The 17,296-nt window shown below is 40.6% G+C and overlaps 1 protein-coding gene across 1 annotated transcript in view; it reads right to left on the reverse strand.

The window, feature by feature from the left end:
* Positions 1-5,404: 5,404 nt before the first annotated feature.
* The window catches only part of doc2b (double C2-like domains, beta), a 192,315-nt gene continuing 180,423 nt past the window's right edge, over positions 5,405-17,296 (reverse strand). The window contains exons 7-9 of the mRNA XM_034682804.1: positions 9,844-9,925; positions 8,294-8,390; positions 5,405-6,140 (exon numbers count right to left, since the gene is read on the reverse strand). Coding sequence (XP_034538695.1) covers positions 6,007-6,140; positions 8,294-8,390; positions 9,844-9,925 — 313 coding nt within the window. The 3' untranslated portion in view covers positions 5,405-6,006. The remainder of the gene's footprint in view (positions 6,141-8,293; positions 8,391-9,843; positions 9,926-17,296) is intronic.

The following is a 17,296-nucleotide window of genomic DNA, read 5'->3' on the forward strand; positions in this document are numbered from 1 at the left end:
ATTGAGCTTGCATACAAAGGCAGACAGATTACAAAATCAAAATCACGTGTTGGTCGTATTCATTACATATTCATCAGAGAGATAGAGAGATCACTGTTGTGTCAAGGAGAACATTGAGATGCCAACAAGGTTTCACAGCCGTGTTGTGCCTCACAAGTCAATGCAGCTGAAGAGGCTCTCAACACTTAAAGAAAAAGGGAAATGTGAGGGTTGTGATGCATTAAACATTTCCTTCTTCAGATTTAAAGGTGTGATAGTGTTGGTGGAAATCAACATAAAGGGAACATAGCGCCTAAGCAAATGACTGACACAACTTTAACTCTAAACTAAGACGGTTGTGTGATAAAACAAACATGGTTTGGGATACTTTCATGACCTAAATGCTGTTTTTAGTTAATTAAGATGATTAGAAAACAGTCGAACACACTGACATGCGTATTAAACACAAACATGCCCGGTCTGTTGCTTGCAGTGACATGAAGTAAAGACAAAAAGCTTTGTAAGCCTGGCAGGAATCCTGAATGTTACATGATGACTTTTAGTATGGCGGTTTTCTGTGTTACCAGTCAGTGCACGGTGGAAGTTTTACAAACGGGGGTGCGGGGGCATGCAGAAAAGGTCATACTGCAGAACTAAACTCATAAAATCACAAATACATGGCATGCATCCCAGCGAACTGAGCCACGAGGGCAGCTCAAGGTAGGAGTGTCGGTCTGGGAGAGTCCTGCAGAGTCTCAGGGTATTAAACTATGTTATAAAATATTTAATGGGAAAAAAATAAATAATTCACAGGCTAGAAGGAGTCAAAGTAAAACTTTTTAGTACATGATTTGAGCGACATCGCTCCTGCAAGTTTTGCTCCAAGGCTGCAAGTTCAACCATCTCTATTCCCAGATATGTGTGCCCAAGTACAGAGCTTATAATCTGAAATATGAACAATATCAACAACACAGAGCACTAAGCTGCACATTCATAGAGGGTTTACTGAGGAATAGAAGGGGTTAAACATGTACATTCTGTTCGATACATTTATAGTGGAGCTGCTTACATTAAAAAAATAACTAAACAGATGCAACAACATATTAACAATATACATACACGGCTAGTATATTAAAAATTCTGCCCTTCTCAGCCTCGGCCAATCTTAGCAAAGCTTGCATCACACGACCGAACAATCGTGCTGACTTCAGCAAGAGTAGGCTGTTGTAAACAATACATGCTCGTTTGTTTTATTTTTTAGATTTGACGTAAACTTTCTGTTTGAAAATCGGCCCTTTTTGATGTACAGCAGGCACATTTTCAGCCAGTTGAAAATGCGAGTCAGCGAGTTTTCGTGGAAACTCATTTTCCTGTAGTGTAAACAATAAGCCGCACACACACACACACACACACACACACACACACACACACACACACACACACACACACACACACACACACACACACACACACACACACACACACCCATAGAGCTGCCCAATCATGTGGCATTGTGTTTGGAGAAGTGGTTTTTGACCGGCAGGTCACCCATTGAACATCATGGTGTTGTTGATTACAGCTGCTCTCAGTTAAGTGGCTCTCCAGTTTCCATACTGTGAGAGAGGCTGAGCGATGGCAGTGTACAGGGGCTGTGACTGTTTCTACCTCTGTGCTAAAATTATCCTCAGATCATCAGGTGCATCTAAGATGTACTTTCTTTCTTTTTTTGAGGTTATATTTTGGGGTATTTTCTCCTTTAATGGACAGGACAGCTGAAGAGAGACAGGAAATGTGGGGAGTATAGTATAGTAGAATAGCCTCTGTATGTGGTGCACGCATTTAGACCGCTAGGCCAATGGCGCTCCATAAGATTTACTTTTACATCCATAACCCTCTTCAGCTCCTGACTACAGGGCCTGTTCAACGGGCAAATATCACACTGACATCCAGCAGAAAAAATCTCATCTGCATCGAATTCTTTGTAAAAATATCTAATCTTGACCGCTGACTGACAGATAGCCAGCTACCTAAAAAAAGCTTTGCTGCCTTGAACCCATGACTCATCTCCAAACACATATCCGATTGAGCCAGCCATCCTTTTTTTTTAACTGTATACCATCTATTTTGAAGTCCAGATAAGAAGGCTGTATGTGGGAAACATCACCACAGAACTAGGCAGCTCTATAGATCAGGGGTGCACTGAAAAATCAGTGAGTAGTCAAAGTAGTTGGTGCAAACACCTGGCTGTGCACCTTGTTCTGTTTGATTTGATTCCTGTCCATGAGGACTTGCTGTGAGGACGAGTTTGGCAGAGTTAATTGTTGTATCTTAGATCACAGCTGTGAACCAATTAGCTTATTATATAGAGATTATTTAACCTGTTATCCTTCTATCTTAGACAAACATCAGTCATACTAAAATCCTCTGAAAAAGTAGTTATGGCTATCAACTGCCAACACCCGTCTCCTCTTACCTATACAGACCTACATGTCAGGGCTGTGTGTGTTTGTTTTTCCCTCTTCCTGTCAAACTGGACTGTTAAAGAGTTCATAAGGCCTCAGTATGCTTCAAAGTCTTTTTCTTGCGATTGAACAGCGTCTCAGATTCCTCTTTGTGAACACAGACTAACATTTGACACACTGTTAATATTAATGACAGCTAAATAAGACTTTTACTGAACTTCATGTGTAACCCAAATATAATATTTACTCTGCAGATGAGATGTGTGGTGGTGTGTGTATGTTCTCTACTAATGTGGTCACTTTAGGGGCATAAATCATTGTGCAGTGCTGTGAAGCTCCCTGTCAACAGGATTAAGAGCTTTTTGGGGAAAATTTTCACAGAGCAAAATGGTTCTTTTTTCACGACCCTATAGACTGAAGTGATTTATCAATCCAAGACTAGAATATTTAAAAAACGTTGACGGTATCAACATCATTGTTAATGAAAGTACTATTTGAGGTACTTACATTTTTTAAACATAATTTTAGCCCTCAGATTGGTTCAGGATAATCCTAATTTTATGCTCAAAGTTTTCCCAGTCCAACTCACACTGATTTAAAATGCTTAGATGTCCTAAAGTTGTCTTTCTGTCTTTATAACAACCTTCATTCAAGATAAGATCAGTGTGACAGCTCTAAACCAATCAGATCAACCAATTTGAATGAAGGCAATACAGAGGAATGTCATCCACTTCAGACCTCAGATTAAGAGCTTCTCCATATTTGTTCAGCCGACACCGGGCCTTGCCTCCGTTTCAATAAAAGCTAAGCCAGGTTAAAAGTTTTTGGTGGTCTTCGGTGAACTTTTCGACACAGCCCTCTTTGTCAGCTTTGTGCTGCCTCAACACCGTGGTCTTCATTGTTGTTGTCTTTTTAAATACGATCTAAAATGAGCAACTGATTCAAATACTCCACTGAACTTCTAAAGCTGTAATCATTCTATCACCAGAACACGAAACAACAACTGTTCCTCTACGTTGCTCTCTGAGATGTTGTTTCTCTGACAGACACCGTTTCATATCTGAACACCTGAGGCTCCGTTTGAACTTTTCGCTCTGCTCTCTTATTTAATTTCCCTCACAACTTCTTTAATAATGTTTGTGGGTAAAATCACGGACACCACCACAAAAGCCTTCAATGGGGCACAGTTTGAGAATATACTGCTATGATTATTTGAACGACCACTTCAACACGGAGACAAACGCTGAATTCTTGTAGATGGAATGAAGAGGTAGCTAAATGCAAAGTGACAGGGTTAGACGGAGTCCTGAGGAAAATGCTACATTCAAATTCATGCTAGTTTTCCGTGGCTACCAACCCTAGCTTTAAAGACAAAAGCTAAATGTGTAATTTTTCTAATAAAAATAGTTCTGATTACAGATTCTAACTTCACTGTTTACATGGACGCTCTTTAAAGTGATCTCATTAAGATGTGCGTGTTCACGTATCAAGGATTTAATCTGAATCAAACCATGGGGACATGCACAGAGTTCTTCTGATGGTCTAACGTGCTGCGAACAGCAGAGGAGGAGCTTTTTCTTCAGCAAGTCAGCTGTGCTCTTATTTATGCAAAACCTGTATCCTTATTACCTCTTATTACCCCACTTTCTTACTGATCTTCCAAGACGCTTGATTCTGATTGGTCAAACCCCTTGACGACGGTTGTTAACTTTCACTAACATGAGGCAAACTGATCACACTTCATGTCAAATCAATCCGCGAAAGAGGTCCGGCACATTTTTCTCCTGCTTGTTGACACCATAGACCATAAGGTGAGGTAAAACCATTAGTTACCAATAGCATACTTTCATGTTGGATCCTGTGCAGCAATATTAGCAATAGCAGTGGAGCCAGTAAATGCAACTGTAAATTACTGGTCAAAGAAACAATGAAACTTAAACGATGAGCGGTGGTGATGATAGCAGCAGGGTTCAAAGTTGTGACATTAGTTTCTTTTTAAAGGTGTGTGTACCGCAAAGCTCAGAGAAGAAGGAGAGCTGAATGAGGACAGTTTCATGTTCAATCCACCACAACAGGCAGATAAGAATCCATCACCATGGAACGCTGACTGACGTGGAATCACTGGGACTATTTTTAAAACTGTAAACACAAATCACTTTAAATCAATAAAATCGCCTTTAAATCAAATTTTGCCAAAGTGTTTGTATTTAAAATTAGTAGCCGGGTAATAAGCAAGATAATGAATGTGTCATATCACTTCATTCTCCTCCTCTCTCAGGTCTGTGACTTTGCATATCTGTACTTAATCATCAAAGCATTCAACAATACCGAGTTCTTTAAAAGTCGCCTGCAAAAAAGTTTGATTGGATGCAGACAAGTAGCCCCTGTAAAGTTTCTATTAGGTCTGTCATATCAGAGTTTCGCCTCATGATTATCATCTATCGCAAGATTTTTTGAAGACTTGAGAAATTAAAAAACGCAATCAGTCAAATTAAAGGTGGAGCGACACATTGCTTAATAAACTTTACTACTGAACTGTACTGAGCTGAGGGATCTTTGACGCTTTATCAGTGAGTTGAATGTGTGTTTGGGTCAGCGGGTCTCTTTGATGTATGTCTTGGCTCTACTAGCTCGATATATGAGCACACATTGAGATAGTGTTTCGGCTCCACATCTCACAGTGGGAGGAGCATGTGTGACAGTGTCTATATTAAAATAGAGTCAATGGTTTGAAGCATACTGAGGCCTTAACTTCTCCACTGTATAAAGAGAGTTCTGTGTTTCCATGAGATGTGACTCTAACTAAATGATTAAGATTTCTAAAACAAACTGTGATTAGTCTTGTCTTGTTTTAGGACCACTTACATAGTGGATAAATGACAACAGGACCTTGACTATCATACAGTTTTACAATCATTTGAAGTGCAACTTCTCCAGATATCAAGCAAAGAACATGTGCTTGATATCGTTATCCTGCTGCTCCACTGTGACACTCTTTTATCTGAATATTGGTGGTTTACTTGATAAGATTAGATCCGTTTCTCCAAACATTTCTGCATACGCCAACAATATAAAACTCTGCTACATCCTTTGTTACATTCTCCAGTCTTTCACCACCGAAAAGGACCGTATGAAGGCTCTTTGTGCTGTTTCAGGGAATGGTAACTCATTGTTATACCGTTTAAATGCTGTTAAAGGTCTTATCAAAAAGAAAGCATTTGTTCCTTTTATCTTCACTGAATGATGAATCTAAATTATTCAACACAACAATTGCAGTGATTCATTTTGTTGAGAGAATTATTCTTGAGAGAATTATTCTTGGGAGAAGAAAACAAAAGAGCAGCTGTAATGTGAAGTGTTGTCAAACACAAACAAAAGATTTCAGAATGAGCCCTGTCGAGAAGGAAACATATTCCCAAAGAGGTGTCACAGGTCGCTGAGGCCAACGTAAGGAGAACCCAGAGAAGAAGAGTTCGGAGGTTGGGAAAATAAAGGCAGGAGTGCGATCTGGTGCAGCCATAGAGGGGATGGAGGGCCAACAGGTTTGAGGACAGAATGAGGGTCTTCAGTCATTTAATGAGCCGGGTAATTCATTGGTCAACGTGTGCCAGCGCTCAATTTTCTTGTCCTTGTTTTTAAGGCAGTCAAACCAGTGTTTGAGCCGCTCTCCGTTTGCATTGATACCCAGAGACACTCCACCTGAAAGGAGACACACAGAGAGGATGAGTCATGAGCTGAACACTTAGAGGGACGTGTAGGAGCTTTACAAGGTTTCACTTTATCAAAGCGTCAGAAGAAAAACTGCAGATCTTTGGAGTTTCTTAGCAACAACGCAGCACAGCTGGAAATAGGTGAGGCGTGAAAGATGTGATGGGCAGAACTTTCTAATGAGATGCCATTTATCAGAAAATGTAACTAATGGGTTATTAATGGTCACTGAGAATTCATTTGGCAAAACAATCTCCCATTTAGTCACGGAGAGCTACGCGTGTAGATTTCTGATGTTCTTGTTTATGAGAATTTAAATTTCCTGATACTACTTCACTGAGCTGCAATACAGGAAGACATTTGGCTGTTTTTTACACTTCAACATTTACCTGACAGCTGGACGATACCAAATTAAGGTTAGAACACAAAAATGTTTTTGTCATTAACATGTTGCCTATAATGGAATATATTCTGAGATCATTTAGTCCTTAAGAGTTCTTCAAAAGGAATTTTAAATCTTTTACAATATGTTTTATTTCTTGATCTTGCCTTGTGTGTTTTATGACCTGCTTCTTTTATTGTGCTGCTCATGTAAAGCACTTTGTAACCTGTTAATTTCAATGTGCTCTGTAAATAAAATTATTATTATTATACTTATTATTGCACATTCACTTTTTGTTTACAGCAGCGTAATAACGCAGACGAGGTGCATAAAAAGGCTGCTGCTCGTTAATGACAATGTATACGTTTTGAAATGAGATGCACTAAGCATTGGTGTGTGTTATTAAAAACTCTGCAGTCTCTCTTTGTAAGAACATGATGAGCCGTGGAAAGTGTCAGAGGAGTGAAACCAGCAGGAACACAGCCTCTGCTCTTTACAAGAAGTTACAATTATTGCCTGCACTATCAAAAACTTAACATTTTGAACTTCATTTCATTCAACAACAGCAGCTTTATCGTTGAACACCACCAGACTCTGACATGCTGGCTTCAGCTTCTGTTTCAGAGGCTCTGCTATTTGACACTGAGTGAGGGCTCCAAGGCTTCTCACACTCACACACACGCAGACACACAGCTCTACGTGTGTGAACGTGTGTCAATGATCACATAACTTACCTACAACTTATTGCAGGAGTATCCATTCGCTTACTCACTGTACTACAACATATACCAGCGTGCTTCAGCGTGCTCTTAACCTATACAAAACGTACCTCTTCTGCGACTTATGCCAGCGTTTTTGCCAATTTTTTGATACGCTGGCATACGCTGGCTAAATCGTCAAGGTGCGACAGGGCCATTACACTGTTAATATGGACTTAAAAATGGATGTGAAGTGCAAATTACTTGAATTTTAAACACTTCATAAATAACAATCAACTATAGAATTAAGTGATGAATTATGTTTGTTTCCTTTTTATGTTTCTTCCATATTTCCTTGTATCTTGTATCCTTGTGATGTAAACATTACTTTGCAAAACACAACAGATTTCTCTTGGATTGGATGTGTGCTACTGATTCGGTGTCTTGTTTCTACTTTTTAAAAGGATGCATGTCCTTCACACTCTGAGCTGGTATTGATTCTTGGTATGATCATAATAGAATATAGAAAACAGGCAGAAAGAAGATTCTCTGCAGAAACATCACAGCAGCGCAGCTCTGGTGGGTTTTAACAGATGACTCTTAGGGATAACTTTGAGTCTTTATATTACATTTTTAAGGAAATGTGACTCATTTCTTGTATTCAATGTTTTTGGAAGCTTGGAAATAAAGCCCAGCTCTGTCTCCATGAATGGTCCATGCCTCTAAAATGAGCATGAAGTAAGAGTGCTTGTGCTTTCAAGCCTTATTTAACAAATATGATATCATAGCTGTGGTGGGAATGCAGGTTTGGACATCACTGAAACATGCCTAAACTGACATGATGGCCGGCCAGCCGGTTCCCAGTGTGCCTCAGTGCTTGTTTGTTTCCAAGCCTGCAGCCTCACAGAGACCTGGCCAGATGGCAGACTCAGCTGGACAGAAGGCCAGTGGTGCTGCTGATACTGATAAATATCAGTCCAGATATTCCAGCTCATCCCACACAAACCATCTTTGTCATCCCTGATTACAGCAGAACTGGCCTGGCGCGGTTCACCTGTGCTTACCGATGAAATCATTGGACTTCCCAATGTCGTAGTCCCACACGGTCACCTCCAGGGTCTTTTTGGTAAGGTCTGCATATTTTATGTCGTAACAGAACTCCTATAAAACAAAAACAGCAAATAAGAGATCCAGTTGGTGAAATTTTCACATTTCAGGTTTTTTCAGGTCATCACAAAACACAATGACAAAAATCCTGAGTAAGAGTCTCTTTGTCTACATGGTGGGGAGTTTGCATCATTACAAACCTTAGTGTGATGTACAAATGTTACATTTTCTGGTGTTACTCATTCACATGATTTGAGATGCTTCGTGGTTAGTTCTGTTAGCACTTTGAATAAGACACATGTTCATGTCTGTAGTTGCCCTTCCTCACTTGCACAGCCAGTCAGTGTAACTCAGGACACTGAGGATACCAGCAGTGTCAGTAATATTGATCGGAGCTCAGACCAATTAAATGTAAAATACATGCTGGGGTACTTTAAACAAATGACAGTATAATCAATAGAGTCCCCTGTCCAATAAATGAAACAAGCATTTCCTCTGATGTCTATTTGCAGCAAGTGAAGGGAGAGCGCTCATTCTGCATTTCAATCTGCACTTTAATCAAAGCTGCTGCTCCACCTTAATGAAATCGATTCCCTGATTCAGAGGGAGACCCTGTATGAGGGCATTGTCTCTGACAGAAAGGTCGGGAGGTGATGACGGAATATGGATGCAAAAAATGTCAGAGGAAATGTCAAGCTGCTGGCCTGTGTGTGTGTTTGGCCGGAGACGCCCGCTCATATGCAGGAGGGTACTTCAGAGCCGAGCTGGTTTGGCCATGACGCACTGCGGAGCCATGAAAACGTGTTTGGCTTCCTCCTGCAAAATATGGCTCGGTCTTCAGGGTCTATTACTGTTTTCAAACACATTTGTTATCATTTACCTTGTTTGTTAAAGAAGTTAATCTGTGATGCTGAGGTGCTTTGACTCTCTCCAGAGCAGAGTCTGGGCTGATTAACAGTCTTGTTTGCTTCATACTGAATTGGTCAAGGTATTGCTTCAGCAAACAACAGCACAGAATATGTTAAGCTGCCTTTATGAAAGCTTAATTTATTTCTAAATCACATATTCTACCTCTTAAGGGGCTCGAAAAAAAAAATCATGCAAATTCATTATTTTCTTTCCTTTTAACTCACTTTTGGTCTCCACCAATTCCCGAGAGAAATATCTGCCTCTGAAGCAGTTTAATGCTCCACTTTGTTAGCAGCTAGGTGCTAACTTTCGCTATCTGTTGTGCAGTACTCAGGAAGTCCGGTTTTGAAGAGGATTTGTCAAGAAATCTTAGCTCCTATACAGAAAAAAGCCACAGCTGTGGTTGGAGATGGGGCTGAGGAAACCTGCGAAAGCAAATCTAAAATGTGCTGAGAGACACAATGAGCTCTTAGGAGCTGAGCGGACCAGAACACAGAAGCTCAAGAGGAACACTGACCTCAGACCAAATAAAAGTAGGAAGAAAATTAAAGACAGGATTTAGGACAGAGGATTCTAGCAGAGAGGAAATGGATCGTACCTCGTTGAACTCTGGATTGAGCGTCTTTTTCTTCACAGCCGTCTTGTGCTTTGACTTTTTGTTCTCGTCAGGCTTCAGATACCTGCAGGAGAGCAAGGAGAGAGAAGCCTTACTACAGGACTGATCTCAGAGCTTCACTGTGGCCTGTTTGTGTGAATGAAACAGTAAGGAAATACTCTTTGTCCTCAAGGATTCATTCATCAGATATCTTCATGGTGTCAGAGCATCGTTTGAATCTTGTTAATCAATCTTGTGAAGGCATCATTGTGTACACTCCTCAGCTGGTATTGACTTGTGTCCTGCAGAGGGTGCTGTGGCACTGCCCTTCACTCAGCACACAGCTACACTACATTAAACACATTACAGTACATTACCACATTATCATACTTTAAAAGACTCTGCTCTTTTACCTTTTAAGACATGAACGCAGCTGAATCAAATCCTCTCTAAACAGACAGGATTTATGTCCCACGTGTTTAGTTCAACAACAAATATTCATTAAGTCACAGAGGTTCAGACACTTTGCACCGCAGCACCAGTTCCAAAAGTAATCTATATTCCCCTTACACCACAGCAGAGCAGAGCTGCTGTATCTTTCTTTAAACACTTTATCGTGATCATGAGGTTTTATGAGTTTATTCTGTTAAAATTCAGAAATGTAAGAGTCTCTACATTTTTTCCAGGCTGTGTTGTGAATGAACTGATTTGAACCTTACTCTACCAGGAATATTCCCACTGAGAAAGAATGAGATATAAACATCTCTTTCCAAGGGAGACCAGGTCAGGACAGCAGCATAAAAAGCCTCATTCACACATCAGTGTCACAGCCACCAGAGGCAGTTTGGGGTCTTGTAGACAGCCGGACCTGGGATCAAAAAACCCAAACCTTCTCCCTGAGAGATGTGACGGCCCTTACACTGGCATAGGGCCTGCTGTTTTGTTTCCTTTCTGACCCTTTTGCTGGTTCTGTGTTTGTCTTCCTGCAGGTCGCTGGTGGGTGGAGCTTTGTGGCACCTGGGAGTACCTGGCCAGTCTCCCAGGTGTATATAAATGCTGGCAGTTAACTCGTTCTCTCTCATACTCGCCAGGACTCTCCATGTGGTGACATGGTTTTGATGTAGTTTATTTTACACTACACAACACACTCTACACATCCTGCCACTCTCCCAACAACCGACACACTGATATACTGACACACACACCTCATTATCTTTGTAAACCTTGAGTCATTATTGGCACTTTCCTTTGTCAATGAACTTTTCATTGTTTATTTGAACCTGTATTTCCCTTTTGTCAAGTCAGAGACAACCGACTCTACCACTGAGCCACAGCCAACATGAACATGCAACCATTACATCAACCAATGCAGTATCAGCCTTCATCATTAAAACATGAGCATACATTGATCAGAAGATCCCAAATCCTACTTTTAAAATCCTCCAAACCAATTAAATAATCCAGTTTTAGGTGACCTTGTAGCTCAGACCAGGATGACAGAGTGAAAACATTAAAAGCACTTTTACCAAAGACAAAGCAAGCCTGATAAATGACGCACAGAATCTGTCCATGGGACCGAAGGTAACAGCTGCTGTCAGTTATAGTCAGTCAGTAAAGAACATAACTAAGACAGTAAATTTAGTATACAGCCTTATAAATAAAGATAAACTAGTGCAGGGTGGACTCTGAAGCATTTAAGGGTCAACCAATCAGCAAGCTAAACTTGTGCTAAAAGTAGGATGAGCAAAACAATAGAAATGTCTCTCAGTGTGATGAAGTCAATTCAAAAGCAAAACCAGCATGATTTTATCTCGGGTGGTCACCCAACATGGCGCTTGGTCCTGTCCTTCTCTGTTCTCACGGACTCACAAGCCCTCCTTCTGTACTCATCCTTTATTCTGTCAAAAAGTCTTTATGAACTGTTAACACGGCAGTACGGTTTCTTTGATAAGGTTTAACAATAAAGCTACGGTACAAGCTCTTGTGAGGATCTTTCTGTTTATTTTGATTTTGGTGCGCCCTGTGGACAAAGTGTTACCTCTTATTTATTTATTATTTCGACAGGGACGGTGTACAGCCATTTAGCTGTACCAGTGTTCGCTAATAGCTCATTTACATCTGTAGTTCCTGGACAAGAGACAGAGACAGTACCCATCTTTACTGATTGTGACGTGAACATGTTTCAGCTGTTATCACAAATTAAAAATAATAATAATTTGATCTCTTTGCTGATGGTCCAGTTTTCATTTCTATATCCTAAAGAGGCATCACTGTTCATAATGGTCTGTTTGAAAAAAACCTCACAGGAGCTTTAAAGCTTAGGAAATAGTAATGTTCTCCACTAGAAATTCAACACAAATGGGATTTAATGTACACTCTGGTCTACCAAGTGTATTTGCACCCATAATCCCCAACCAAGCGGCAACCTCTGCTCTTAAAATATGAAGCCCTGCAGTGCTAAAAACTGCAGTTCATCGAGCGTCCACTTGAGGCTGGCTGCAGAAACACCAGAAACCACATACACACCCATTCAAAAAAGACGATCTTTGCAGCATAAATAAACATGTTTACAGCTTGGTTCAAAAAAGGGGTGAATAGCTAATTCCTCTCTCAGTACAGGGTGAATTTTATATTTTACCTTGTTATTTTCAAAGATGTTGAACTTACAAGTTTTGTCCAAATATGGACATGGCTGACTTGATTTGACAGGCGGGCACCCTATAGCTGTTAGCGAGGAGGCTAAAGGCCCCCGCCTTTACCTCACACTAGCTCTGACAAAGTTAGGTTGTGTTCAGCATTTCCAATATGGCACCCACTGATGATAGGCTTGAAAACAGCGCTCAGGAACAGATGGGTGATGTCACGGATACTACTTAAATTTTTCATACAGTCTATGTAGCCAACCAACATATCCGATGATTTCTCTTGCTGTTACTACATCATCTGAGTTCTTGCTCTGACTGTCCCGTATTGGGAGGAAAGCTTGGCATTGGACTTATTCTCTGTAATGCATGCACCAACCTTTCAGCTAAAAATGCATCTGTTAACAAGAAATACCTGAGTGTCCTTACTGGTAGTGATGTGTCGGTCGCGAACGATCCGGCTCTCAGAGCCATTTTTTTGTTTGTTTTTTGTTTTTTTTTTCCTCTCGTCTTTTTCTGTTAAAGCCTCACATGATTGATCAAGACATGGTGGCGTCTTGAACAATCACGTGTCTACATTGAGAAGAATGGGGAGGGGAGGGGTTACAGACACACACAGCACAGTGAGCACACCAACAAGAGGGAGGCGAGAGGGAGAACGTGTGCGACAGAGAGAACACACTGGAAAGGTGAGAAAACGAGTGACTGCAGGAAACGCAGCAAACTGTGGATGCATTTCAACGGCAGAGACAGTTCAAAGGTAGAGTGGAGACTGTGTAAGGTGAAAATGTCATCAATCAGGGTCCACAAAAAATCTGAAAAGACACATTAGTAGTGTCTGTGAAGGATCTCAGTCATCCAGGTCATGGACATTAGAACTGTTTATCCATCAGTGCAATTAGTCAAGGGAACCTGCTGTTAATGAAGGTGTTTAAAAGTTTATAAATAATATACATACAACCAGAGATTGGACCTTTTTGTCTAATTGAGATGAGTCTTGTTTTTTGTACTTTATAATTTAATTTCTGTAGAACTCTGCTCCATGTTGAGAATATAAATAAAGCCTTTAAATGATACACATTTGATATAATGTATGTTTTTTACATTAGTAAATCGTTTGACATATAATTTAACATTATTTTAGGTAACACAGTCAAACAAGAAAAAGTCACTTGGGAGCCGAAAGAGCCGGCTCTTTGTAGTGAGCCGAGCCAAAAGAACCGGCTCTCTAAAAAGAGCCGGAATTCCCATCACTACTTACTGGGTGTCAGGGTTTTATAAACGTCAAATGAGGATGGCTTGGCACCAAAACAACAGTACTCTCACAGTTTGATATCACCTGAGCATTTTTTTCTTCATGGAGGTTTAATGAAAGTATTACTGACGCACCTCAAACATGCAACACTGAGGTAGCTGAAGTTGCAGCTTCACTGCAGTCTGAGTCAGCGGTGAAAACAGATCGTTCTGCTGTCTTGCAGTCTTTAGTGTAAGTCAGTGTGAGTGTGTGAGAGAGGGCTTGACTTGTCCCTTATAAATGATGCAAAATGCAGGTTGCAGTTGTATCAGTCCCTGAATATTGTATGTAATGTCTTCCTCTTCCTCTGTTCATTCTGAAAACATCACTTTGTAGACCATAAAGCTCATCCTGACGTGTTATATTTCAATCCTATAAGCGACTACAGCAGCTCATCACATCTGTCTCCCCTCTTACGTGCTCACTGGAGCCACACACACTGAGACTTAAAGCCAGTTTAAGTGGGTTATTGCTCACAAACGAAGCCCTGTGGGAACGGGGCTCAAATTGTTGTTTATGAGGATATAGAAGCAGATTTAATTGTTGTGATGTAATGGGAAAAGCGATCCCCAGGCAAATCAGGCAGAGAGCAAAGGAAGGATGCAAACATTTCAACACAATGGCTTTAAAACACTGTGTGATCCATGCAGTTTGGCTCTACTGCTAACTGATGCTTCATTCAGCTGAGCAATCAAAGTGAATACTCATCAGCTGTTCCTTACATCCAGTCCAGATTAAATGGACCTACCATCGACCGGAGAGACAGTAAGAAGGGCATTTATTCTGCAATGTACTCCACTGACCTGTCCTCTAATGCTTGTCTGTGAGGAACCACCTCCTACTACGCCCTCATCACAGTTCTTCTGCCCGACTAAAAAGCCACACAGCCTACCTGATGGCCTTCAGAGGCCACGGCACTGCACCACTTGGCCACTCATGGCTCCAACAACCTGACCGTGGAACTATCAATCAATCTTTATTTATAAAGCACAAAATCACTATAAATGTTATCTGAAGACTCTTTCCAAACAGATCAGGTCTAGACCGTACTCTATATTCTATTATTAACAAAGACCCAACATCAAGACAGAATAAGATCCAGTCCCATTTTACAGACTGGACTCAGTCTGATCTCATCTTAATCCACCATGAGCAGAGCACTTTGCAGCATTTAGCAAGTTACAGTGGCAAGGACAAACTTCCTTTAACAGGCAGAAACCTCCGGCAGGACTAGACTCAAAGTCTGCTTTTTGGGTTCAGCCGTGTGGAATCTTGATTAATACCCTCTATTATAATCATGCATTTTTCTTACAGATAATCCTGTGCTTCTTATTATGTTCATGTATTCCTTGCTCATGTATTCTTCCTTTTAACAATTGTACCAATATGCTTTCCATTATATGCTTTCCATTATATGCTTTCCATTATACTTGATTTATTGAAGTAGCCTGTAATAGTAAGGCATAAGGTCAGAGATCTGTGCAAATATCCGCACAAAGGTGAAATCGAGGACAGAAACCCCAGTTCTGCAGTTCAAGGCAGGTTTAGCCCGGATGTGGTTTCACATCTTCAGCCCCCACTGCCTTGCAAAGGGCCAAAAGGTCCACCATGGTCTCAGGTGTCAGTAGAATAAGAGCTGAGGGGATTTTTTTGGTGACATGATGATGAACGGTTTGTACTATGATAAATGAGCGCCTTGTGATTACATAAACATTCAATGGTAACGATGTACGCTTTCTTAAGATTTTTTTATAACCGCAAGTGTTGTAAGTTGTAGACGTATGCTTTTTGCAAACCGCTAGACCGGGGTAATGTCTCGGTTGTTTCCAGAGTACGATGTTCACCTGACATGACCCTTTGCTCACCCTTGATTGCAACTCACCCACACCTGTCACCCCCCCCTTTTTCTTTCTCCCCCTCCCTTTGTCTTTTCTTTATGAACAACTGTATTAAGATGACACGTACACATGTTTCCCCCCCTCCCTTTCTCCTCCCTTATGTTTGAAGGACTATAAAGTATTGAGCATCTCTGCCATTCGGCGGAGAACTTCAGATGCTCTTGAGTATGCTGTAACTTCTCTCTCATGCTGCATGAATAAACTTTGTGTGTAAACTTTTATACTGAGTTCGAAGCCTCATTTCTGGTCACTGCTCCGCTGGACGATCACCTCACGGCTGGGCCACCCTACCACAGCCGTAATACATGACAGTGCTTTTCTGACTTACATACTTCAACAGAGACTAAAACAGGCTAACATCTTTTAGCTGTTGAGCTTTAAGATGTAAAATTTGAGCACTTTGAGATTTGTTTCTGAATGTGCATCAAATAAAATGTATTATTATTATTATTATTATTATTATTATTATTATTATTATTATTATTATTATTATTATGTAAATGACATGTGCTTATCGCTTTAATCATGTTTTCATATTCATTTTTATTATCATCATCCAGCTCAGTTTGATGTTATCATCTAAAACTGTCAAACATGCCACAAGAAGAAATCAGAGCAAAAAATCACTTTCAGGGAATAAACTGAAGTCAGATTTATCGTCAGTGATGATGGGAAAATGAAATTAGAAGTCTTAATTTGAGCGTTCACTCTTTTTCTCTTTTCCACATTTTCTCTTCTCTGACAGTTCTTTCATTTTGCAAACGGGTTTAACTTCCACATATCTCTCTCATAACTTAGTTTACTCTGAGTTTGTAAAGCATGACGATCTGCTGGCAAAGGACAGTTTATATCTTTGATTTGTCAGATGTTGCTTACATCAGCCCTTCAACATGCTCACAGTAACTCTTGACTTATATGGTACCATTAGCGTTCCAATACCCCGCAAGGAGATTCAATGGAGAGAATGTTGCTCATGTGCATATATTATCTTTGTGAACCTTTTACAACTCTGCTTATGAGCGCAACAGAGCAGCCTGTGAGGAGAAAACAAGGTCTTAAGTGCGTACCGAAATGGACTAAGCACGCAATGTTATCCCTGCGCTCAGTGGCTCTTAACTCGCAAAACTTTGACCTGGTCTCTTGCGAGTAGATTTTCTCTTTTGTCAGTCAGTGGGTGTTCACAGTCACACAGATATCCCTGAATATAACTGGCTATAGTGATGCTGTACTTCTCAGTTACTTCTAGCACACCAAAGCAACCATGCCCCCATTTGGGTGATAAGAAAATATCAGTGGCACCACAACTAAATCCTGTTGCATTGCATTTTGTTCTTTGAACAATTAAAATCACATTTTATTCTTCCTCAAAGGTCAAAGAATGGTTCAAAGAAAAGGTCCGGGGCTTTGGGTTGCGTGCAGAGAGGATAAATGTGGTACACTGCCACACACATATACAGCTCTTAAACTTCCTCTTGCGTGAATATCATTTGTTCTCGCAAGATTTGACATGATGATGTCTCATGCTGATAACCAGTTTGGTGTGATAGCCTAGTGCGATCTTCTCTGTCAGGGTAAGTGAAGCCAGATAACAGAAAAATACCCCAGTTTTGTTGAACTGTCTT

Source organism: Notolabrus celidotus, chromosome 5, assembly GCF_009762535.1.
Source record: "Notolabrus celidotus isolate fNotCel1 chromosome 5, fNotCel1.pri, whole genome shotgun sequence".
Lineage (NCBI taxonomy): Eukaryota > Metazoa > Chordata > Actinopteri > Labriformes > Labridae > Notolabrus > Notolabrus celidotus.